The 26,606-nt window shown below is 38.1% G+C and overlaps 1 protein-coding gene and 1 pseudogene across 1 annotated transcript in view; one reads left to right on the forward strand and one right to left on the reverse strand.

Moving 5' to 3' along the window:
* The window catches only part of FAF1 (Fas associated factor 1), a 522,933-nt gene that overhangs the window by 131,645 nt on the left and 364,682 nt on the right, over positions 1–26,606 (reverse strand). The window contains exons 9-12 of the mRNA XM_030912634.1: positions 22,219–22,314; positions 10,679–10,805; positions 9,633–9,696; positions 8,601–8,682 (exon numbers count right to left, since the gene is read on the reverse strand). Of these exons, the coding sequence (XP_030768494.1) occupies positions 8,601–8,682; positions 9,633–9,696; positions 10,679–10,805; positions 22,219–22,314 (369 nt within the window). The remainder of the gene's footprint in view (positions 1–8,600; positions 8,683–9,632; positions 9,697–10,678; positions 10,806–22,218; positions 22,315–26,606) is intronic.
* LOC115892499 lies at positions 8,397–8,495 on the forward strand (annotated as a pseudogene).

A 26,606-nucleotide genomic window follows, 5' to 3' on the forward strand; every position in this document is an offset into this window, starting at 1 on the left:
TACTTATATCTACTTCCACATTCCAAGAGGTGACAGACTAGAGTAGTAAAGACTTGAAGATAAACTAATAGTATTTTTTCATTAAAAATGTATTAATAATGCATTCTTACTAAAAATCATAAGAATTACAATGATTTATGGGTTCTTATACGTTCAGTAGCTTTTAAATACCATTAAATATTGTCTGGCAAACAGATTTCTAAGTAGAATATTATATGTTATAAAAACAAGCTGTGTTTAAGCATATAGAGTTGTATTAACTCTTTTTTTTTTTTTTTTTTTTTTTGAGATGGAGTCTTACTCTATTAACCAGGCTGGAGTGCACTGGTGTGATCTTGGCTCACTGCACCCTCCGCCTCCCGGGTTCACGCCATTCTCCTGCCTCAGCCTCCTGAGTAGCTGGGACTACAGGCGCCTGGCTAATTTTTTGTATTTTTAATAGAGATGGGGTTTCACCATGTTAGCCAGTATGGTCTTGATCTCCTGACCTCGTGATCCACTCACCTTGGCCTCCCAAAGTGCTGGGATTACAGGCGTGAGCCACCGCGTCCGGCCAAATGGCAGTGTATTTCTAAACTAGTAAGTTTTAAACTAATTTAAGAAATAATTTTAATATGGGCACTAAAGACTTCTACAATTTTAATTAGGCAGATCTGATAATTGGAGAATTAAAGGCAAATTCCAAATGGTACTAACAAATATACTATTTAGTGGAAACATCTAATTACAGAATAGCAGCTTTGGTATGGTTGTATTTATATAAACTATATCAGCTTTTTGACTGATATACATGTTTATAGATTTTTAAAAAAATCACATTTAGAAAGTAAAAGCATTTAATAAATAGTGGTTATTTTCAGGTTTGGAATTATGTGGTGTCATTTTCTACTTAAAATGCATCTGTATTTTCATTCTCTTATAGCAAATACATTATTTGTATAATTCAAATATATTTTTCTAAAAAAAATATATTAGCATCCTAGGTCTTATTTCACACATGTGCAGGATGCTGTCCCAGCTGTCATACAAAATTACTATAAAAGACATTGTCCTGACTTTAAGGAATTTAAATGGAAAAAATAACACAGACAAGATAAGCAGACTGGGCATATTTTCCAAAGCACAAAGCAGTTTGTTTGCCTGGTTTTCTGGATATTGTGTGGTGAGCTAGAAACTTACCAACTACAGCTGTGGCCTCAAATTTGTATAGAACTTATTTTTCTTAGAAGACAATGATCAATGATGGCATTTAGATTTCTTTCAACGTGAAGCAGTAGAAACAGCATGACTTTAAAATGGGCTGATTTTAAAAAATAAATATAATAAAACTTGATAACTAAGAGCACTGCTAAATGTGAACTCCTAAATTTAGTGGTAGAAATGCTCATGGGGTTCTCAAAATTCCTTCCTGAAACTGTTCCTAGAACTAGTTCATAATTGAATGAGAAAATCAGTTTTGTTATTTTACAGACATTTCTCAAATTTGTCCAAAACTGCTTAATGGCACCATCCGTCTCATTCACAGTGCTGGGTGCATTTATAGGTAGCATCCCACTTAAGTCTCAAAATAACCTGTATAAAGTAGAGACTATCATCATCATTTTTTTTTCCATATTAGACACAGGCTCATTACTTGTTTGGGGCCACAGAGCTACTAAGTGGGAAATCAGCAATTGAGTACTGATTCCCTTAATTTATGTATAATATTTGGAAAAAGCACTGGTGTGAAGTCAGATCTCTGGAGCTGTAATGAAATTACCAATATCAAAGCCCAGACTCCCAAAGGGATGCTTGGGAAAGGAACAATCCTTCACATGGGAGATAAGCCTTGCCATTGAGATTTTTATTACTGTTGATTTTTAGTTACTATAAATGTCTAATGATTCTCTAGGGTACTTTTGGTGGTACAGAAGAATAGAATTCAGGGACAGCAGGCATGACAGGTGGGGAGGCTCCAAGGAACAAAAAGACTAATCTTCTCCCCCAACCCCCCGCCAAGATAGGGTCTTGTTCTGTTGCCCAGGCTGGAGTACAGTGGCACGAACATGGCTCACTACAGTCTGGACCTTCTGGGCTCAAGTGACCCTCTTGATTCAGCCTCTTGAGTAACTGGGACCACAGGCACATGCTACCGCACCTGTCTAATTGTTGTTTGTTTGTTTTTCTTTTTTACTTTTTTTTTTTTGTAGAGACGGTGATCTCACTATGTTGCCCAGTCTGGTCTAGAACTCCTGGGCTCAGATGATCCTCCCACCTTGGCCCCTCAAAGTGTTGGGATTACAGGTGTGAGTCACCACGCCCAGCCTAAAAACAGATTTTAAATGGCAGCTAATGCCAGGGCATCACAAGCCCCTTTATGCCTTGAACCCTACTGATTTTATCAGCATCATGCCTAGCAATGCAACTCTGTCCTGCATTTTTTTGCTACAGTAATACCAAACTGGTTGTAGTTTCCTCACTTTAATCTTCCATTGCCTTTACTTTTGTTCTTCCTTCTGTTTATAATTCTGTTATTTGCCTAAGTTTTTCTCATCATTTAAGATTCAGGTCAGAAGTACCGCCTCTAGAAATCTTCCCCCTAGGCTGGGCCCAACAGCTCATGCCTATAATCCCAGCACTCTGGGAGGCTGAGGCAGGTGGATCACCTGAGGTCAGGAGTTCAAGACCAGCCTGGCCAACATGGTGAAACTCCATCTCTACTAAAAACACAAAAATTAGCAGGGCATGGTGGCACGCACCTGCAGTCCCAGCTACTCAGGAGGCTGAGGCAGGAGAATCGCTTAAACTCAGGAGGCGGAGTTTGCAGTGAGCTGAGATGGCACCACTGCACTCCAAACTGGGTGACAGAGTGAGACTACATCTAAAAAAGAGAGGGGAGGGGAGGGGGGATGGGGGAGGGGAGGGGAGGGGAGGGGAAGGGAGGGGAGGGGAGAGGAGGGGAGGGGAGAGGAGGGGAGGGGAGGGGAGGGGAGGGGAGGGGAGAGGAGGGGAGGGGAGGGGAGGGGAGGGGAGGGGAGAGGAGAGGAGAGGAGAGGAGAGGAGAGGAGAGGAGAGGAGAGGAGAGGAGAGCAGAGGGGAGGAGAGGAGAGGGGAGGAGAGGAGAGGGGAGGAGAGGGGAGGAGAGGAGAGGGGAGAGGAAAGGAGAGATCTTTCCCCTGAACTTCTAAGGTAGTTGAAGGTACCTCTTCTCTTTGCTTCTATGGTATATTATACTATATGGATCTGTTTATATTGTTTTATTTTCCTCATTAGACTGAGCAAAAGTAAGAAACCTCTATTTCCCAGATCCTTAGAGAGCATGTGATAAACATTTATAGCCCTCAAATGGGTGAGCGTCCCTCATAGTTAAGGGCAAGGAAGGAAGTCATAAAACTGATCGGTACATTATCAGAAGTCAATACTTTGTCACGATATACTTAAAAGAAACATGAAAACTTAGAATAACTGCTTTACCAAAGTTGGAAGCTCTGGTTGCTACAGTACTATAAATTCCTCAAGAAAAAAGGCAGAAAGAACTATAAGCACTCTCACCACCAAGTGCTCTCAAATGAAATCAGTTTGAAGCAGTTTTCATTAAGATGGATTGAATGTGGCATCGTGAGAAACACTTTATCAAATGTAGTGTTTTACTTAGCGATTAACTATATACCAGTTGATGAAGCTCCCCAAATCCTTTGTAATCCCACCACTCCAATAAACATTTAATGAGTATATAAGTTCAAAAAGCCCAGCAGAGGATTTAAACCTTCAATCTTGTTTTTATTTACTCTTGGAACTCAATTTCTCACTTCAAGTGAAGAATGCTGGTGCTTGAGGCTCATCTGTTGCCCTGGTAAAATTAATGTGCCTCCCACAGTTTAAATTAAACATGTGATATTTAAGATGAAGAAAATTTAGTAAGAGTGCCACAGTATCCGTCACATTTGTCTTAAAATGTTTGAACATTAGCAAACTGTTTTCTGAAAAATGATTCATTCAAAAGCTTTAAAAAATAATCTTGAGCAAGATCTGTTTTAACTCTCAGGTGTGACATATGAAAAGAAGAGATGAAGTTTGATCATTAAATCCTGCAGTACAGCAGTTAGCGATGAAAACTCAAGTGTGGTGGGAGAGTGTAAACCATATTTACCCGTCTTGGAACATGTGAGCTCTTATTTGGTTCCTACTACTTACTATTAGTGTGTTGTAAGCAAGTCATGTAGCTTTTCTGGGCTTTCTCATCTCTAAAATGGGAATATGAGGAATATATACCCCTATTTCACTGTTTGGTTGTGGGGTTCAAATGAGATATGTATAGGAACATGTTTTGTAAACCACAGAGCATCATAGAATTCTGAAGTAACATTATAATTACCATACTTACACAATTAAAACAAGATGCATACCATCTGCTTAATGACCTTAATAAATGAACCTGTTTAGATTTAATTTTGAATAATTTATCTGTCATGGAGTTAAGCTTTACTAAAGTTTATAGACATGTAATAAACTGTACATAAACTGTTGATCTGTAACTTGGAAAAGAGAAATAGGGAAAGAAAAAAGCCCTGGACAAAGGAATAAAGATAAAGACATTTTTATCAGTCCAGAGAGGTCAGTGGATTTTGGTTATGAATCTAATATGAAGCAAAATATTTAATTACATGAACCAATAATTTTTCATCTGCTAAAACACCTAGACACTAAGAAAAGCAAACAATTAATTGTTTCATTAGAAATATCCAGGAGTTAATAAACAAGAGCTTATATTCCTCAGGGGATTATCAGTCTGAATAAATCCAAATGCCAATTTACTGTACAAGACACTTAGTAAAAGTTCTGTTGTCTATGATATATTGTATTTTTAAGTGTTAAGTTGTCTATGACATACTGTATTTTTAAGTGTAAGTTATCTGCATTAAACCTAAAATGTGTGAGGTATACACAGTATATCTTACAGAAGCTTTGGAAATGGCTTTTTAAAAATATCTATACCTATTTTGGGAGCTACAGTTTAAGTTACAAAGGGCTGTGACATTTTCTGGTTACTTCAACTGCTGGAAAGCAGAGAAAGATATATCCCAAATGCACTATTATCAAAGAATAAGTTGAAAAATACACTATTTTAAAACTATAATTAGATATTCTTTCAAACATATTTATGTCTAATAAGTGATTGTTTAACTATAACAGCATGGCCATACAATGAAAGACTCCATAACCACTAAAAATCCTGTTAAAATAAAATATTCAGCATTATTTTACAAAGCATTCTTTTACAAAGCATTTCACCTGAATCTAACAAAGCATTTCACCTGAATCTAACAAAGCTTTTAGACCTAATATCCATTTTTCAGGAAATCAGAAAAATAATATCACAAGGAAACAATCACACAAATCCAGAATCTGGAACAATCTACAAGTCATCTGGTCTGATTTCTTCACAAAGCAAATACCAGGGGAAAAAATGGGGAGAGATGGTGCTTGCTTAAAAGGTATTTAAGATATCTAATACTCAAATATAACCTGTGATCCTTGAGTGGATTGTGGTTCCAAAAAGCAGCTAAAAAGAAATTCTGGGGATGACTGGTGAAGTTTGTATATGCACTGGATATTAGATAATATTAGGGAATTATTGTTAATTTTGTTACATGTGAAAATGGTATTGTGATTATGTAGGAGAATATCATTATTTTTGGAAAACGCATGCTGAAGTTTTTAGGGGTAAAGTATGATATCTATAATTTAGTCTGAAATGGCTAAGCAAAAATTAATGAATATACAGGATACCCTAAATGTTTCTGTGCAGTTCAAGTTTCAACAATTTCAAATGCTTAACTGCTATAAACTATTAAAAAATTATTTGAAGTTTTAATTATTTATATTTATTTTATACTTGTTTTTGTGAATTTTGAATAAATTTTTAATTTATTTTCTGTTCCAGTCAACATTTGTCATTTTTAATCAGAGAGGAACTGAAACAAAAATTTATCATAAAAATTTATTCATCAAAATCCCAAATTCAAATAAGTATAAAAATATAAATAAATTTCAAATGCTGCTCTTTTGTCAACCTGTAGCAGTTAATCCTTTTAAGTCCTTACGCCTTAAAACTCCATTAAGACTTTGAGATGTATATGGAAGATACAAATATAGCAAAATTTTCCTAATTATTAAACATAGGTATAGGGGATTTGGCTATTTATTGTACTACTCTACTTTTTCTGTATTAAAATTTAAATTTTTTTATAATAAAAAATTAAAATACTATAAAAGAAGTTATAATTTAAAAAGTGATCATATAATATTAAAAGGTAAAAAAAAGCTGTTATTACAGGATTATAACATGACTAAATTTTATACTAAAAATCCATATATATATATACATCTAAACATACAATAATAAATATGCAAAGAGCATAATAAAGTTAACAGTTAATCTGTATTAGAATACTTTCTCTTTGCTTTTCCGTATTTTCTTTTTTCCTTCAGAGAAAGAATATCACCTATTACCCAGGCTGGAGTGCAGTGGCATGATCTTGCCTCACTGCTACCTCCACCTCCTGGGCTCAAGCAATCCTGCCTCAGTCCCCCAAGTACCTGGGACTAGAGGCATGTGCCACCATGCCTGGCTAATTTTTGTATGATTTTTTTGTAAAGATGAGGTTTCACCAGGTTGCCCAGGCTGATCTTGAACTCCTGAGCTCAAGAGATCCACTCGCAGTGGCTTCCAAAATTGCTGGATTACAGGCATGAGCCATCACATCCAGCTCAGTATTTTCCATAAACCTGTATTTATGAACACCATAAACATATTACCATAAACATGCATTTCTTTAAAAATAGCCATTTTTATATAGATTTAACAGGTGAAACATAATTGCTTAAAACAGCTTTTAAAAGGACTATTCTGCTATTCTTAAGGTAAAGAATAGCTTCTTACTCTAAATTCATTAGACTGTCAATTATAGCTCTAATTTGATTAATCATCTTGGAATCTGATTTTTAAAATTTATTTTTAAATGAATTTTTCTTTGTAACAGAATTTAACATAATCTAGAAAATAGAAATCTCAGAGGCATCCTTGCACTCTGTTCTCAAACTTCTTGCCCTCTTTAATTCCAACAGCTTTTCCCTCTACTCCATGTACACGCTATTCTTTCCTTCTTCCCTTTCTTTATTCTTTTATTTATTAAACATTTACTGAATTTTTACTAAGTAGAGGGACATAAAGGATAGTTCCTGTCAAAAGAAAATCAAAACTCCTGGGAAGACATATGTAGACTGGATAATTATAAACACTGTGTTAAGTGTAACAATAAGAGATAAGCTGAGGGTTTTTCACTGGGAAGTGCTAAAGGGGTAGGTGCTGCCAATGTGAGAGAAGGGGAGGAGCTGGAAAAGGTAAGTTTCAGAGGAAGAGGAGTCGTCATCCAGGCAAAGAGCAGGATGAGGCCGGGCGCGGTGGTTCAAGCCTGTAATCCCTGCACTTTGGGAGGCCGAGACAGGCGGATCACGAGGTCAGGAGATCGAGACCATCCTGGCTAATATGGTGAAACCCCGTCTCTACTAAAAAATATAAAAAACTAGCCGGGCGAGGTGGCGGGCGCCTGTAGTCCCAGCTACTCGGGAGGCTGAGGCAGGAGAATGGCGTAAACCCGGGAGGCGGAGCTTGCAGTGAGCTGAGATCCGGCCACTGCACTCCAGCCTGGGCGACAGAGCAAGACTCCGTCTCAAAAAAAAAAAAAAAAAAAAAAAAAAAGAGCAGGATGAAAGGCATTTCTAGCAGTGGGGAAGCATGAAGAAAGAGTAAGATTATGGGGAAATACAAATGGCACACTATTGCCAGATTTATTAAGTGTGAGGCAGGGAACAGGAAGAGCTGAAGCGACATAGATAGGCAGGAGCCAGATTACTGATGTCTTGACTGTTGTGACGACATACAAATAGTGATTAGAATCTTCTTGCTCAAAATTTATCTTCTAAATTCTTGTTATGGGCTTCTTGTTACAGACTTCAAGATCACAAAGTTCATTTCTATGGCTGAAACCTTTTTTTTTGGTGGGGGGGTGGGGGCCCAAAGTGACATTTGGGGAAAAATATTGCTGTTGTTAGATATATATCACTACATAGAATAATCATTTTGGGAAAAGAATAAAGAACAAATCTATCAAGAACTAGTCATTTGCATAACTGAAAATAATAGAAATACATAGCCTGGTCCTTTTTAAGCATGTCTACCTTTTTCCCATTTAAAAAAAACCTTATTTCAGTGCTTCACAAGACCTTTTGCAAGAGCCAGCAGTACCCCTATCACATTAATGTCCGTTGTGAAATGGGCATCTTGGTGAAGACTAGGTTAGTAGATGAACCAGAAACAAATGAAGTCTCCAATCTCAAAATGAAAACAGAAAATGGTGCTTGCTCCGGCAGCACATATACTAAAATGGGACTTAGAAGATTAGCATGGCCCATGCACAATGATGACATAAATTTGTGAAGAGTTCCATGTTTTTGGAAAAAACCAAAAACAAGAACAGAAAACATTTAAGCATTGCCTCAGCCCTAGTGGTAAACCTGTGGGATGCACTTTTTAATCAGAAAAAGTTACATCTACTTACATCTCGGGCTTTCACATAGAAGGCCTCTTGAAAAGCAGCTTCTAATGAGCCAATAAAAAATACAGGATGGCAATCACCATATCTATAGGAAAAATTGACTCTATTAATTAAAATACATTTCAAATTCACTTCAAATTTCACAAGTCTAATCAATGACTTTTAAGTAAATGCTGGGGCTAATGTCCAGTGCATACTAAACATAAAAACATTTCTTTAAAAGCTTGAAAATGAGCTTCATTCATTTTTAGAATTCTTCTTGGCCTATACCGACATACTAAATGCTGGAATTTTAAGTACACTTAGCAAATGAATTTAATAAGTGCTATAAAACCATGCCATTTATAAGAAGAAATTCTTGGTTACTCACTTTCATCTGATTTTCCCAGTTACATTAACTTTATTTTCCCACTTCAGTTCATTTATTCCAGAATTCCAATAGAGGGAAAAAACTTTCTTTTAAAAGTTTCCATATTATATTTCAACAGAAAATATCACTAAAACAATATCATTTACACCAAATTGAGGATTAAATATTAATTCTCTTTATATTTGAACACCTCAGCAGACTCTCAAATGCATATAAAACATTTTATATTTGACACTTAAGGAAGAAATGTAAAACAATTCCAAAAGAAAAAAATCAAAATAAAAAATTCACTTGGATTTAAAATGCTTAAAGTATTTTTAAATTTAATATTATGTTAAAGGACTTTCCATTTGACTGTCCTAAGATATACTAAAAATCAGTATCCTATATCCTAGTCCTTTGGGAATATAATAAAAATATTAAATTAGGATCCATTTATTGAACGTCCATAAAGATAGAGAAATAAGTTGAATCCATCTCTGAAGTGGTATAAATGGTTTACTAGTTATTTATGTGTTTCACCATTAGGACTACATAAATTAACAAGTATATCCTTTGAATACTTTAAGGAGAAATTTTAAACAATCTATAATTAAAATTGCCCAAGAAAAACCACAGTAGCATAAAACAGCATCAATTTTATATAGTTAATATCCTAACCCTACCTTGAAGAAAACTCTGCTGTAAATTGTAATAAGGCATCTCCTTCATTTTCTGCGTTTTCTGGCACTAAAAAACAAACAAAAGAAAAAACAAAAACAAAAAAAACAAAACAAATAGACACAAAAAACAAACATAACATCTAATCCCACATATAAGAAATATATTTAATCAATAAAGAGGAAATAAAATTAAATTTTAGCTTCTGTGATATATCTGAGGGGACAGTTTAACTCAACATATATTAGATCTCATCAAACCAGAATCAAAAAGAACCTTAAAATATTCCAAGCTCATAAATTTTGAAAAACCAGCTGACACAATCCTGTTAAGCATTTAAAATATGTGCCCAGTTGTCATTTAGGATTTCAATGTTTTCTTGAAATAGACATCTTGTGACTAAATTATATTAAATGGGTCTGATATTAAAGACTTCATTAATTGGGAAAATAACCAATTTTATGTAAACATCACATCTATTTCTGCCTACAGGAGTTCTCTAATTTCACAAAGTAAATAGGTCATTATTATTTTAGTGGTCATTCTGCATGTAGCATGTCTTGTTATTCTAGAGTACGCATCTTGTAAGTGGAAGCGAAACAGATGGCACATTTAGTTTACTTTTCTCCTTCCAAAGATGGGTACTGTTGAATAGAAGAGTAACATTACTACTCTTAAAACTGGTATCTCTAATAAGATGTGGGGAAACAAGTACCAGTCACAGAAAGTACACCTGTTTGTTAATCAGCCTCTAGGTTTAAAGAGAGACAGTCATAATTAATTATACATGTAAAACAAAAGTTACACTACCTTGCGTTTTTAATGAATTTTCCTAATGCACTGAGAATTTTTGAGTTTAATAAAATCAAAATTCAAAAGGCTCTGGTTTTAATGAAGAATGCTTACTCTCTATTATTTTATCTCCCCTTACTCTCTTTTATCTTATCTTACTGGAGGTCAGTAAGAGACGTTTAAGTTTAACGTTCTTCATAAGTTTGTGGACTAGAAGAAAGAATTCTATTGCTGGACCCAAAGAACTATTAATACTCACTCATTGGAGATTTTCTCAAGGCAGATGACGCCATGCCAAATACTTCTCCATCATCCACCCCAAATTCTGTAGCATCTTCAAAGTCATCTCCATCGCTATCACTAACCATATGAACATCGGTGCTTTGCTATTTAAGGAAAGTCCTGATTAGTTTCATATTGATTTTGGCATATCAAATTCTAAGAATAAGTTATATAGTAACAACAAGACATAAGCATTATAAAATTTTTATCAAATAAACTCATTTGCTAGAGTAAAGCTTACTATTTTTTCCTTGTAAGGCTTACATACTTTCTAAACTTTCTCTGATACCTGTAGACCGAAGGCTGGAGACTGAGGGAAAATGAAGAATGTTTACAAACTAAATAAAGACAGGGATTTTTGTCTGTTTCTTCCCCAGCATATAGTACACAATTAAGTGCAAAACAAATGAGAAAATGGGCACAACTGGAGAAGTCAGAGACAAAATAAGCTATTGAGTCTCTCAAAAAGTTCACACAAATTTATATTTGGTAGGTAGAAGCAATGGTAGCATTTTCAAACTTTCCACTTCCTTACTGCAGTGGTTCTCAGGTTTCTCTTCGTGAAATATGGTACACTATCCTCACATTGTTACGGATAACATGAAATACACTATATATGAAAGCTCTTTGTAAACTGAAGATGAGATGTAATAACAATGTTTTACCTATGAGTTGTAATAATAATGTTTTAATTCAGTAAAAATTATTGAGAATTTACTACCTGCTGAGCACTGATGATTATGCTCTGTTTATTTTGTTTTTAGCAACATCAATTGAAAAGGTATTAAAAACATCTGCTTCAAAGAACTAGGCTGTTATTCTCTAGGTTAGAATGTGATTCTGAAATACTGAGATGTAAAACTTTTGGACTGGGCTGTAAGTACTGCTGAATATTCATGCCTTGGGTAAGAAGAGGGTCCAAGCAAGATATCTGGCTACATGCTTGTCTGTCCTATGTTCAATAAATGAAGTCTATAAATACTACTTAGTAAATAAAATTTCTATCTTTTAAAATGTGGCACTATGTACTTAAGTTATAAAATGGGGAAAGTAATTGATACTTCAGTCTATGCAGAATAACCTAACATAACATAAATATTTTGCCAGAAGAGCATTAAGAGAAACAAAATCTAAGACTCATAATCAGCCTGGGCAACATTGCCAGACCTCATCTCTACAAAAAAAAAAAAGGAGAAAAGTTGGGCATGATGGTGTGCACCTGTGGTCCTAGTTACTTGGGAGGCTGAGGCAGGAGGATCACTTGAGTCCACGAGGTCAAGGCTGCAATGAGCCTTGTTTGCATCACTGCACTCTAGCCTAAGTGACAGAATGAGACCCTGCCTCAAAAAAAAAAAAAAGGACTCATAAAAATTTAGCTAGAGGGAATGTCAGAGGTCAGACAGTTGTTGAATCATAGATTTTAAAGCTGGAAGGATCTTAAAAGTCTGTTATCGGCAGTTTTCTAACTTATTTTCACAGGGTTACCTCCTTTCCCTAGGCCCAAACAGGCTATTACAATACATAAAAGTAGGACTACTCTGGTTGATACAGGGAGAGGTCAGTGGGGAGCTTAATGCTCTCGGAGTTGGCCTTTTCTTCCTTGTATCTGTTGACATCTGGGGTATTGCCAAAGGATCTCAGATCCTATGAAACACTTTTTAAAACTGCTAATCTAGTGATTCTAAGAGTTCCGAATGAGGAAGTCAAGATATTTCTCATTTGACTTAGTGTCAAATGTCAGCATTTCCTCCTCAGCATACCCAAGTATTAATGCAGAGAATCATAATTATAATATTTTCCCTCTCAACTTTAAGACAATCTTTCTAATGCTTTGAATAGACAAGATAATGAAGATACATTTGTTGGATGAATAAATAAATGGTCCTTCCCTTAAGCATTTACCTGCTATCTTTACTCTATTTCTCACAGAAACACTGGTTCTCCTCCCTTAATAGTTTGTTCATAGATCTAAGATCTCCTCCTGGTTTAAGCTAGTCAACAGCTTAAAAATCCACAATGCCGTCTCATTTTAGAGCAGTGAAGGAGCCTCCTCCACAAAACAACATATTTACTAGGACAACAGTGCTTGAGTTCCCTCTGTGTTTCAGGCAGTCAAATATATGAAGCATGAAGTTCCCTTTAAATTTGAGGCTTTAACAGGTAAAGGCTCAAGATTGACAAGATATACCACATGTTCTTTTACAGTGCCTAGTCAGGTTCACAGGCAACTGAAAAGAAACAAAGGACCAGTATGACAAATCTTCTTACATCCTCTATCCAGTAAGCTATCATCTCAGTCTTTTCTTAATCTTGCCTAGTACTCACCCCTTCCTTTGAGGCATCAGGTTAAGAACAAGGGGTGGGAGACACAGGGGAGAAAAAAGGGACTATTCTACATATACATCTTTCTATACTTACCCCTTTTACTTTACTGTCCCACATCTATCCTCTTTCTCCAAATCCCATTCAATAAATTAGCTCCTTCTATAACAACAGGACCTTGCTTCATACTAAGATAGTGATTTTAATATTCTCCATGTGTCTCCATTATTCATTTTCCCTTCACAAAGTATAGAATATCCAAACCTCTTAAAATCCCAGAAAACAAAATCCTGTAACTACAACATCTTCAAAGGGAGGTATCTAAAAAGCCAATTTTGTTGAAAAAAGTATATTTCAAATATGAATTATTGAAATATCTGTAAGAATGAACTATTTAATTATGTATAAGGAACTCCCAGTCTCTGCATATTTTCTTATCAGCCATCTAACAGGTTATAAAGAGCTTTTTCTAAAAAATAAGATAAACAAACTTTTTTTCATTAATGTTTGCTGATGAGAATAGATAATCTCTTGGTATCTGTCATGGCTTCCCTAAAATTCTTTAAATCCAGAAAAGGTACTTATTCATAATTTTAAAAACAGCTAAAAAATTAGTGATTATATTTTGGGCTGTTTATTGCATTCATTTATTACCTTTAACATTTAACAAACATTTACAAATCACTGTTAAGTGCTACACGGTTTGGCCCTGTGTGAAAGATACAGTATATCCTCTCTCAAGGAGCATCATATATTATAAACAGAGTGATTAGTGCTATGACATGTAAATTAAGAAGAGAAGACCTAAATCATAGGCGGCAGGAATCAGGAAAAACTTCCTGGAGGAGATGATAACTAAACTGTTTAAGGCAAAAATTTAGAACTCATAACTGGCATTAAAGCAAGCTTATAATTGAAATAGATGTTCCTGTCAGCAACATTCACCAACTACCTATTATGTCAAGGCACTATGTTAAAAACTAGCACAGCCAGGAGTGGTGGCTCATGCCTGTAATCCCAGCACTTTCAGAGCCGAGGCAGGCAAATCACTTAAGGTCAGGAGTTCGAGACCAGCCTGGCAAACGTGGTGCCCTATCTCTACTAAAAACACAAAAATTAGCCTGCTGCAGTGGCAGATGCCTGTAATCCCAGTTACTTGGGGGGATGACGCAGGAGAATCGCTTGAACGTGGGAGGCGGAAGTTTCAGTACGTGCCACTACATCCAGCTAATTTTTATATTATTTTGTATAGACAGGGTCTCACTACTTGCCCAGGCTGAATGTAAACTTATTTTAAACTATTTTTCAGGCAATTCATGTATCTCTAATTCTTTGGGGTCAGTTACTAGAGTTTATTGTGTTCCTTTGGTGGTATCATCTTTCCCAAATTCCTTATGATCCTTGTATTCTTGCAAAGGTATGTGTGCATTTGATGAAAAAGTTACCTCTTCCTGACTTTATGAGCTGCCATCAGTAAGGACAGACCTTCACCTGTGGGTGTGGAGAGAGGGTAGGGAAGGAAAGAGGCACTCTGGGGCATGGCACTGGGTCTAAGGGCACAAGATACCAAGTGTGGTGTGTGCGGTGACTTGAGGTCTAGGGGGGGGCATGGCACTGGGTCTAAGGGCACAAGATACCAAGTGTGGTGTGTGCGGTGACTTGAGGTCTAGGGGGGACACTGAGTCTTGTCAGCTCAGACAGTTAAGAGTCTGTGACATTGGCACCTGTGTGATCCTTGATGGCAAAAGTTGTGGGAGGTCTGCAGAGGCTGCAAGGGCTACTGGAGTCCTCTGCTGTGCCTCTGTGTCCAGCAACAAAGGGCCATGGCTAGCAACAATGAAGGCCAGAGCCAGTGAAATGCACATCCTCTGGTGTAGAGGCTGGCTGCAGACATGCCTCTGGCAGCAGATCCAGATGTAGGCTCATGCACTGGGGTCAGTGCTGGAGACAGAAACAGGAGATGGGGAAGACTGTAAGAGCACACGTGGGATGGTCAGGGCTGGAAGCTTGCTTATGCTAAATTGCAGGGGCCAGCTAGGGTTTGGTGACAGGAATTAGACTATCTGTGCATATGTGGGCAGCTACAGGGCCATCTGTGATTGCAAGCACCGTGGTAGGGGCAGGAGCCAAGGGCAGGATCAGCTACTTATACACATAAAACTGTGGCAGCCAGGGCTGACAGCATGCAGTAGCCTAGCTGCTGGGGTAAGCCTCAGGTACATGTAGTGGTGGGTGTGAAGCCTGTGATGAGTGGTCACAGAGCTGTTTTCAGGCACACATGCAGTAGCTGTGCTGTGTCCCCGGGCCAAAGAACCCATGGAGGCAGCAGCTGGGGTGGCTCTGGGACAGAGGGATTTCAGGTGCTTAGGAACCTGAAAAATATGAACTCTGCTGAGGAGGGATTCTAGACCCAAGCAGGAGCAGCTCAGGTGACTCCAGGTAGACGGGAGGGAGAGGAGTGGTAGGTCACACACCCAGAGACTGTCAAGGCTGCTGGGCTGGGTTCCCAGGCCAGAACAACTACAGCGGTAGCAGTCTTGCAGCTCTGGGTCTTTGCCCATTTTTTAACTGGGTTGTTATATTACTTAGTTTTAGGAGTTCTCTATATTTCATAGACTTTGATCCCATATCAGATGTATGATTTGCAAATACTTTCTCCTATTCTATGGGTTGCCTTTTTAACCCCATTGCTAGTATTTTTTGACGCACAAAACTTTTTAATTTTCACAAAGTCCAATTTCTCTATTTTTTCTTTTGTTACCTGTGCCATTAGTGTCATACCCAAGACATCATTGCCAAATCCAATGTCACAAAACTTTTGCCCTATGTTTTCTTTTAACAGTTGTATTGTTTTAGATCTTACAGTTAAGTCTTTCATGTATTTTGAGTTTATTTTTGCATATGATATTAGGTAAGGGTTCAACTTCATTCTTTTGCATGTGGATATCTAGTTTTCCCAGTACCATTTGTTGAAAAAACTACCCTTTCTCCACTGAATGGGATTAGTGCCCTTGTCAAAAACCATTTTATCATAAAATGCTGGTGTGCTGAGGCTCTCTATTATATTCCATTGGTCTATATGTTAGTCTTTATACTAGCACTGCACTGTTTCGATTACTATATCTTTTTACTAAACACTGAAATCAGGAAGAGTGAGTCCTCCAGCTTTGTTCTCTTTCAGGACTGTTTTTGGCTACTCAAGGTCCCTTGAAATTCCATATGAATTTTGGGATAAGTTTTTCTATTTCTGCAAAAAAACCGTCATTGGAATTTTGATAGGGATTTCTGTAGACTGCTTTGGGCACTATGGACATTTGAACAATATTAAGCCTTCCAACCCATATACATGAAATGTGTTTCCATTTATTTATATCTTCTTTAATTTTTCAGCAATGTTTGGTAGCTTTCATAGTACAAGTCTTCCACTTCTTTTATTCGTTAATTCCTAAGTATTATTCTGTTTGATGCTGTTGTCATTGGAATTGTTTTTCTAATTTTCTGTTCAACTTGTTGACTGTTGGTTTATAGAAAGGCAAGTGATTTTTGTGTGTTGACTTTGTATCCTGGTATTTTGCTGAATTCATTTTTTAGTTCCAATAGTTTTTTAAAAAATGTAATCTTTGGAGTTGTCTACATATAAAATCATATCATCTGTGAACAGAGATTATTTTAATTCTTCCTTTTTTTCTTTTTATTTTTCTTGCCTAATTGCCCTGGCCAGAACTTCCAGTACTATGTCAAATAGAAGTGGTGAAAGGGGTCATTCTTGGCAGGGTGCGGTGGCTCATGCCTGTAGTTCCAGCACTTTGGGAGGCCGAGGCAGGTGGATCACCTGAGGTCAGGAGTTCGAGACCAGCCTGACCAATATGGTGAAACCCCGTCTGTACTGAAATTACAAAAATTAGCTGGGTGTGATGGTGTACTCCTGTAGTCCCAGCTACTTGGGAGGCTGAGGCAGGAGAATCATTCGAACCCAGGAGGTGGAGGTTGCAGTGAGCCGAGATTGCGCCACTGCACTCCAGCCTGGGCAACAGAGCGAGACTCTGTCTCAAAAAAAAGAGAAAGGGGTCATTCTTATCTTGTTCCTGATTTTAGAGGAAAAGTTTTTCAGTCTTTCAATCTTGACTATGATGTTTGCTGTGAGTTTTTCACATATGTGTTTTATTACGTTGAAGTAGTTTTCTTCTATTCTTAGTTTTACCATGAAAGGGTGTTGAATGTTGTCAAATGCAGATGATGACATGTTTTTTTCCTTCATTCTGTTAATGTGCTGTATTACATTGAGGATTCCATTATCTCTTGCTTGTACTAGTACAACAGACTCATACCTGATTTCTCTGTCTTCTCTCTTGTTTCCCTTAAATCTAGCCTGTGCACAGTAGAGTACTCTTCATTAAAATGTGTATTTGTGGGGAGATATCACTCCCCACTTAAAAGTCTTTTACTGCTGGCCAGGTGCGGTGGCTCATGTCTGCAATCCCAGCACTTTGGAAGGCTGTGGCAGGTGGATCACTTGAGGTCAGGAGTTACCAGCCTGGCCAACATGGGGAAACCCCGTCTACTAAAAAATACAAAAATTTCACCAGTCATGGTGATAATCCCAGTTACTCGGGAGGCTGAGGCATGAGAACAGCCTGCACCCGAGAGGTGGAGGTTGCAGTGAGCTGAGATTGCACCACTGCACTCCAGTCTGGGCAACAGAGTGAGACTCCATCTCAGGAAAAAACAAAAAGTCTTTTACTGCTTTCTACAGTTCAAGTTCTCAATGTGTCATATAAGACTTACTCACTTTCACCTCATCTCTTATCTTCCTTCCCCCCCACTTTCTTCTGCACTAACAGCAACCCTACCTACACTTATATCTTCTAATTTGCTACGTCAAATCATGCTTTTTTTCTCTGAATGGAATGAATGGAATATGATTCCTTTGATTCTTTATTTGGCTGTGACTCATTCTTTATAATCCAATTTGGATGTCACCTCCTCTAGTCTTTTTTTCTTTTATTTTCTTTATTTAAAAAAAAAATTCATTTACAAATAACTACTCTGTGTCTGTTACATGCCAGGCACTATGCTAGGTGTTAGAGCTACAGAGGGGAGAAAGGCAAACAAGGTTCTTGCCTGCAAACATTCTTGAAAGTTACAACCCACCCCCATTATCTATACTTCTCTAGCATCTCATGTTTGCCTCAATTTTCTCATTAATCATATAACACAAAATTATCAATTTATATTCATCTGACTAGTACATACTGAGCATTCAATAAATGTTTCTTTAACCATAGTTATAAACTAATGCTTTTAACATTACATTAAAACTTTCTTTGTTGTTAAGTTTTTGGACTGCCTCTCCTTCTCCATTGTCAACTGAGAACTGAACAATTCCCAAGGAGGCAGGGTCAACAAGGCTCCCACACTGTCTCACCCAAGCAACTGAGGATAAATTGTTACCTAGCTAGGTATCCAGAAATATGGGAAAATCATTAAACGGAGGCTCAGGAACAAGGGGAGGATGAGAAAAAAAAAAAAATTAAATGATCATAAAGAAACTGTGTCTGTAGGGCCAGAGATATGATGTAAGAATCAAAATTATCCCAGCTAAAGGACATACAACTACAATCCATAAAATCTAAAACTTGAATGTAACTGCTGGTCTCAAATATTTCCTTCCTAACTCAAAGTTTAAGAAAGTCAATAGCAAAATGATTATTGTTGGCTAGGTGCGGTGACTCACACCTATAAACCCAGCACTTTGAGAGGCCAAGGAGGGCAAATCACTTGAGGTAAGGAGCTCAAAACCAGTTTGGCCAACATGGCAAAACCCCGTCTCTACTCAAAATGCAAAAATTAGCTGGGCATGGTGGCACATGTCTGTAGTCCCAGCTACTTGGGAGGCTGAGGCACGATAATTGCTTGAACCCGTGGGGAGGAGGCTGCAGTGAGCTAAGATTGTGCCACTGCACTTTAGCCTGGGCAACAGAGCAAGACTGTCTCAAAAAAAAAAAAAAAAAAAAAGATGATTGTCTTAAAACACACAAAGTCATGTAGGAGAAGAGTAGAATCGGAAAAGCAGCAGAATCACTGGGTAGAAGGTACAATTACACGTATTTCAACTTAAAGACAACAGAAAAAGCTGCTCAAAAATGAAACTTATAGGTTATTATAGGAGGGCAGAACTCCTAATAATAAGATATTATTACTCAGTAATAATAAGATATTACTGAGGTTGTGACTGTTTTAGTTTGGCAAAGCCTCCCAATCCCACACTACCATTTTCTCAAAATAACCTAAATAGTGTGCTAGCCTTACAAACACTGCTCTTCATTATATGGAACTGGCTTCTCTCTGCTGATGGGACCACCCAAATAACACATATAATGGTGAGGGTGAGAGAAGGAAATAAATGAAGTGAAAGTTACCTGTCACCTCTCAGATAGGACACAAAATAATTAAAAATTTTGGTTGGGGCTAGTTAGCCACCTTTTAATGTTAGTGGATTTATCCATTAAAGAGTGGAAGTATGACCTACTCTGGCCATTAAAAACAGACTCAAGCACTTTAAAGAAATATCTCATTAAATTATGTCCAGCAATTTCGGCCAAGCAGTGAAACTCAATATTATCTTTCTTTCACAAGGGCTAGTGAGATAAAGTGCTTTAAAAAAAAAAAAAAAAAAAAAAAGTTTGGTCTCTTGAAAAGTAATAAACATTTTTGCAGACCAAGTACAGTATGGTATAATATAGCACAGTCATATTATTAGCAGGGGAAAAAGTTTCCTTCTCTGTGGTTTTCTAAAAAATGTTAAAAACCAGAGTGGCAAAGTATAATTTTCACAGGATGATTATAGACTACAACCTCAATTATGTAGCTCCATTTCTCTTTCACATGTTTAAGTACATATTCAAAGGATTGCTGAAGAAGTCCTGTGGTCGCTTCCATAATGGGTGTCCAAAATATATAGGCAGTTTAAATAAAAATGAGCAACCACTTTTGTATAGAATGTAAATGGAAATTTTTTTTTATTGTACTAGCCTAAGCTTTTAAATACTTGAATTGTGCTCTAATTTAAAAAATTCTAGTTTAAGGCCAGGCATGGTGGCTCAAACTTGTAATCCCAGCACTTTGGAGGGCTAAGAAGGGTGGATCGTTTGAGGTCAGGAGTTCAAGACCAGCCTCGCCAACATGGTGAAACTCTGTCTCTATTAAAAATACAAAAAAAGAGCCGGGTGTGGTGGCACATGTCTGTAATCCCAGCTACTCGGGAGGCTGAGGCACAAGAATCACTCGAACCCAGGAGGCAGAGGTTGTAGTGAGCCGAGATTGTGCCACTGCACTCCAGCCTGGGTGATAGAGTGAGACCCTGTCTCAAAAAAAAAAAAAAAAAAATATATATATATATATATACATATATATAGTTTAAATAAAGCTCATCTGTGCTATTTAGTTATGGCCTCCATTGTATACACTTTTAAAGTCTTGGTGATGACTTTTCCTAGCACATAGTAAGAGCTCAATAAGTATTTCTTAAATGAGTAAGTTAAAACATCCATGCCCTCTTTCCCATTTCCTTATAACCATGGGTCAGAGTTGAGCATGAAAGTGCTGTTTGTAGCCATGGAACAGAATTTAGGTATTTCCTCATAATATTCTTTAGGCTCGGGCTGGGCGCGGTAACTCATGCCTGTAATCCTACCACTTTGGAAGGCCGAGGGGGGTGGATCATGAAGTTAGGAGTTCGAGACTAACCTGGCCAATATAGTGAAACCTCGTCTCTATTAAAAATACAAAAATTAGCCGAGTGTGGTGGCAGGCACCTGTAGTCCCAGCTACTTGGTAGGCTGAGGCAGGAGAATCGCTTGAACCTGGGAGGTGGAGGTTGCGGTGAGCTGAGATCGCGCCATTGCACTCCAACCTGGGCAACAAGAGTAAAACTCCGGTCTCAAAAAAAAAAAATAAAAAAGTATATATATATATATATATTCTTTAGGCTCACATAGACCCAAATAGGTACAACACACACACAAACATGTTCAATCTCATCTGCCCCTTCTCTATGTTTCTTTAGGACACTTGTGTGCAACACTATCACTGCATTTTTTATATTATGCCATCACTATTATTATTATCTTTTTATTATTATTTTTTGAGATGGAGTTTCACTCATTGCTCAGGCTGGAATGCAATGGCACAATCTCAGCTCACTACAACCTCCACCTCCTGCGTTCAAACGATTCTTCTGCCTCAGCTTCCTGCGTAGCTGGGATTACAGGCATGTACCACCACGCCTGGCTAATTTTGTATTTTTAGTAGAGATGGAATTTCTCCACGTTGGTCAGGCTGGTCTTGAACTCCTGACCTCAGGTGATCCACTCACCTTGGCATCTCAAAGTGCTGGGATTACAGGCGTGAGTCACTGCACCCGGCTACTGTTATTTTATTATCTATCACCCTTGACTCTGAGCACTTTGGTATAGGTACAGTGTTACTCATTTTTGTTCTCTAAAAATATGAAGCACAGTGTCTGTCTCATAGTAAGTGCTCCAACCCAATGAGTTAAAGGACTTTCAGGGTCAATCCTCATGAATCTACTCAACTACACAGTCAACAGCAAAAAAAGTTTCTTTTTTCTTTTTTGAGATGCATTCTCATGCTGTTGCCCAGGCTGGAGTGCAGTGGCGCAATCTCGGCTCACTGCAACCTCTGCCTCCTGGGTTCAAGCAATTCTCATGCCTCAGCCTCCCAAGTAGCTGGGATTACAGGTGTCCGCCACCACACCTGGCTAATTTTTGTATTTTTAGTAGAGACGGGATTTCACTGTGTTGGCCAGGCTGGTCTCGAACTCCTGGCCTCATGTGCTCTGCCTGCCTCAGCCATCCAAAGTGCTGGGATTACAGGCGTGAGTGACTGTGCCCAGACTAGAAAGTTCTTTGTTAGCCTGACAGTTGTAAGTAAAAATCATTTCAACCAATCCACCTGAATTCTGTCTATTGAAACATAAAACTAACAGAGAAAGAAGGAGCACATTAGTAATAACCTTGCATGGACAGTTTCTGCCTTCAAGAATTTACCAAGATATAATTAATGCTATATTAACTTTATCTATTCATTGCTCTGATAGATAAAAAAGAAAGGGAAATGGGCAGGTAGGTGGGGGATGGGCCTTCTGTTCAATGAAAAGCTGGCAAACAGGCTTACTTCTTCTGACTGTTCCCGGGTCTGTGCAGGTGAAGATCTTCTTCCCACTGTAAGTCGATGGCAGGGGTAAGAGAGCCCTGATTCAGCAAGACACATCTGCAAAAAGTAGAATCCATCATTTGTAAACAAAACACGGCCATGTTTCACAAAAGGATTTTACCTTTCAGGTATTTTCTATTATTGCTGAAGCTAGATTAGAACGTTAACTCTAGTATCCTGGGTATTGCATTACCAGGAAGGCTTTGAAAATTTGAAATTCTTCCACACATGAGATGTTATGGTAGCCAAGGCTAATTTTCATAAGATGATAGATTGAGGCTCCAGGATCCCTCACTGCCTCAATGTGCATCTGCTACTTTTCTGATTAGCAGAATAATACCTCAGTTTCCTAACTCTGAGGGCAGTAAGGATAGAAATATATAATTGTAGGTGAGATACAGAATTTAACATTTCCCTAAGATACATATACCAAAAATATATAAAAACCTAAGTTTAGGTTTTACCCTAAAGGAAGCTGCCTTATATTTGAGTAGTTACAAAAGTTCTCCTATTACAGGTGCTTCATTTTCAATACTTCATTTTCAATACACTGTTTAAACAGATTAGCCTTAAATAACCTGAATCAATGATGCTTCAGGTTCTCAGAGAGTTTACTTGTCAAAACTGGTTAATAAAGAAGACAATGATAAGACATTGTCTTATCCTAGAGGTATAATCTCACAATTGCAAGTATTAAAAGTCCTTGTAAACCTGCCTTTAAAAGATTCTTTGAAAAATGTCTTGGGAAGATGATGAATATACATATATAGGACAAATGAAACCAAACCAAAACAAAAAAATAAGCAAATGAAAAAATTACAACTGTCCTTAATGACACCTAGATAGGGGTAGTATTTGATTATTACTTTCTCCACAGTGTAGGGATAATAAGGTTGAGTTTCTGGGTAAAGCAGTGAGAAAATGCCTAGCACACAGTAGTAGCTCAACAAACATTACTTTTTACTAGTCTGTAGAGAATACCTGTGGCTTGAAATAAAATGTCCAGTGAGAAGGATGGACTCTAGAAAACATGACTTTAGCAGAAACACCTTCCTCACCTACACTGTTCCATGAGAGAAGCCCACTGTCATCTTGTATTTTGGGGTCTTTCTAAGTTAGCCTGTTCCTTAATTAACACAAGAATAGTTATCTTATTCAATTCAATTATTTAGTCTTTACAATGTCAACCAAAAAGAAAAAAAAAAGTGACCCTAGTGGTGATGATGCTTATACATAAAAAATGCCTATAGAATTTGAATAAATATCATGAAATGTGAGGGTAGATACAAAAGCAGTATTTGTAAATTAACATTATATAATATTAACATTTTTTTAAGTATATGTGTCCAATTAAATAATTTGACAATTGGTTGGGCGCGGTGGCTCAAGCCTGTAATCCCAGCACTTTGGGAGGCCGAGACGGGCGGATCACAAGGTCAGGAGATCGAGACCATCCTGGCTAACATAGTGAAACCCCGTCTCTACTAAAAAATACAAAAAACTAGCCGGGCAAGGTGGCGGGCGCTTGTAGTCCCAGCTACTCGGGAGGCTGAGGCAGGAGAATGGCGTAAACCCGGGAGGCAGAGCTTGCAGTGAGCTGAGATCCGGCCACTGCACTCCAGCCTGGGCGACAGAGCGAGACTCCGTCTTAAAAAAAAAAAAAAAAAAAAAAAATTGATAATTATACTACATCAACACAAAAAGTTTATGCATTTAAATTATCCAAAGAAAACCTTTTTTTTCACAAAAATCATAATTATTTTACAGTATTTATATTTTTAAGACCACATCTTAAGGAAAAAGTAGCTGTAGTAGGCAAGAATTTAATCGTTCTTGTCAGCTGTTAATGATTGAAATATAAGGATGGTAAATCATTTTTTGACAAGATATGAAGAAAAATGACCAAAATTAAATAAATTTGCTCTGTTAAAAAGTAACCCATGGACAGGCAGGCACTTAACGAATTCTTGTTGACTGCTAAAGGAACTTTTTCTATTTAATAACAGGAGACAGCTAAGTGTAGAATGGACTTTTAAACTCAGAGTGCCCTGAGTTCAAATTCACTTCTACTATTCACTCAAATCAATATTTTACATCTCAAAACTAAGTTTCCTGGCTGGGCGTGGTGGCTCATGCCTGTAATTCCAGCACTTTGCAAGGCCAAGTCAGGAGGATAGCTTGAGCTCAGGAGTTCAAGACCAGCTTGGGCAACATAGTGAGATCTTGTCTTTAAAAACATAAACAAAAGATTAGCTGGGTACTGGGGTGCACACCTGTAGTCCCTGCTACTTGGGTTGCTGAGGCAGGAGGATCACTTGAGCCCAGGTGGTCAAGGCTGCAGTGATCCATGATCACGCCACTGTACTCCAGTCTGGGTCACAGAGTGAGACCCTGTCTCCAAAAACAGAAAAAACAATTAGCTGGGCATGGTGGCACACACCCATAGTCCAGCTACTAGGGAGGCTGAGATGGGAGGACTGCCTGAGCCTAGGAGATCAAGGCTGCAGGGAGCTGAGATCATGCCACTGCATTCTAGCCTAGGTGACAGAGCAAGAACCTGTCTTAAAAAAAAAAAAAAAGGCTAAGTTTTTTGTTCTATAAAATTAACATGACCTTTCCTAACAGGCTTTCTGTGAGGATGGCTTAAATGAGAATACACTTGCTACATAGTAGATATTCCATCAGTGAGTGAATACTCAAAGTCCACTTGAAGTTTTTTCTTTTCTTCTTACAGACAGTATTTAGTGTTAAGAACATACTGTGCTGGGCACAATGGCTCACGTGCTGGGCACGGTGGCTCACGCCTGTAATCCCAGCACTTTGGAAGGCTGAGGACAGCGGATTACCTGAAGTCAAGAATTCGAGACCAGGCTGATGAACATGGTGAAACCCCATTTCTACTAAATAAAAAAATTAGCTGGGCGTGGTGGTTCATGCCTGTAATTCCAGCTACTTGGGAGGCTGAGGCAGGAGAATTGCTTGAACCCAGGAGGCGGAGGTTGCAGTGAGCTGAGATTGGGTCACTGCACTCCAACCTGGGCAACAAGAGCGAAACTCCGTCTCAAAAAAAAAGGAACATACCAACTATGTGATTCTCAAAGTACGTACTACAGGCACAGGGTTCTTGAGATTCTTTCAGGAGTTCCATTAGGTCAAAATTATTTCATAATAGGCCGGGCGCGGTGGCTCAAGCCTGTAATCCCAGCACTTTGGGAGGCCGAGACGGGCGGATCACAAGGTCAGGAGATCGAGACCATCCTGGCTAACACGGTGAAACCCCGTCTCTACTAAAAAAATACAAAAAATTAGCCGGGTGAGATGGCGGGCGCCTGTAGTCCCAGCTACTCGGGAGGCTGAGGCAGGAGAATGGCGTAAACCCGGGAGGCGGAGCTTGCAGTGAGCTGAGATCCGGCCACTGCACTCCAGCCTGGGCGACAGAGCGAGACTCCATCTCAAAAAAAAAAAAAAAAAAAAAAAAAAAAAAAAAAAATTATTTCATAATAATACTTAAATGGCATTAGGCTTTTTCACTGTGTTTTATTTATTTATTTTCTTGAGAGGGCATCTCGCTCTGTCACCCAGGCTGGAGTGCGGTGGTACGACCTTGGCTCACTGCAACCTCTACCTCCCAGGTTCAAGTGATTCTCCTGCTTCAGTCTCCAAAGCATCTGGGATTACAGGTGCGTGCCACCATACCTGGCTAATTTTTGTATCTTTGTAGAGATGGGGTTTTAACACGTTGGCCAGGCTGGTCTTGAACTCCTGACCTCAGGTGAACTGCCCGTCTCAGCCTCCCAAAGTGCTGGGATTACAGGTGTGAGCCACCACGGCTGGCCGCACTGTGTTTTTATACTGGTATTAAAAAAAGCAACGGTGGGCAAATCTGCTGATACTTCAGCACAAATTAAGGTAGTAGCACCAAACTGTTAAAAATCTCCAGTTCCATGTACTCTCTGTAAAAATGGCAGTTTCATTTAAGAATGTCCCTGTTAGATCAGTAAAAATTGTTACTTTTAATTAAATTTTGACTCTTAATACATGTCTTTTAATATTCTATGTGACAAATGGGAAGTATGTATAAAGCACTTGTACAAGCATACCAAAGCACAACGGATGGCTTGAAGAAAAAGCACTTGTGTTTGAGTTATATGCTGAATCAGCCACTTTTTTTCCATGAAACACCATTACTACTTAAACAAATGATGGGCAGACAAACTGGTTATTTGGATTTGGTATTTGGGTAAGCATCCCTTACTCAAAATGCTTGGGACCAGAGGTGTTTCAGACTTAGAACTGTTTTGGATTTTGGAATATTTGCATCATACATACCTAACAGTTGAGCACTCCGA

The sequence above is a fragment of the Rhinopithecus roxellana genome, chromosome 12, assembly GCF_007565055.1.
Source record: "Rhinopithecus roxellana isolate Shanxi Qingling chromosome 12, ASM756505v1, whole genome shotgun sequence".
NCBI lineage: Eukaryota > Metazoa > Chordata > Mammalia > Primates > Cercopithecidae > Rhinopithecus > Rhinopithecus roxellana.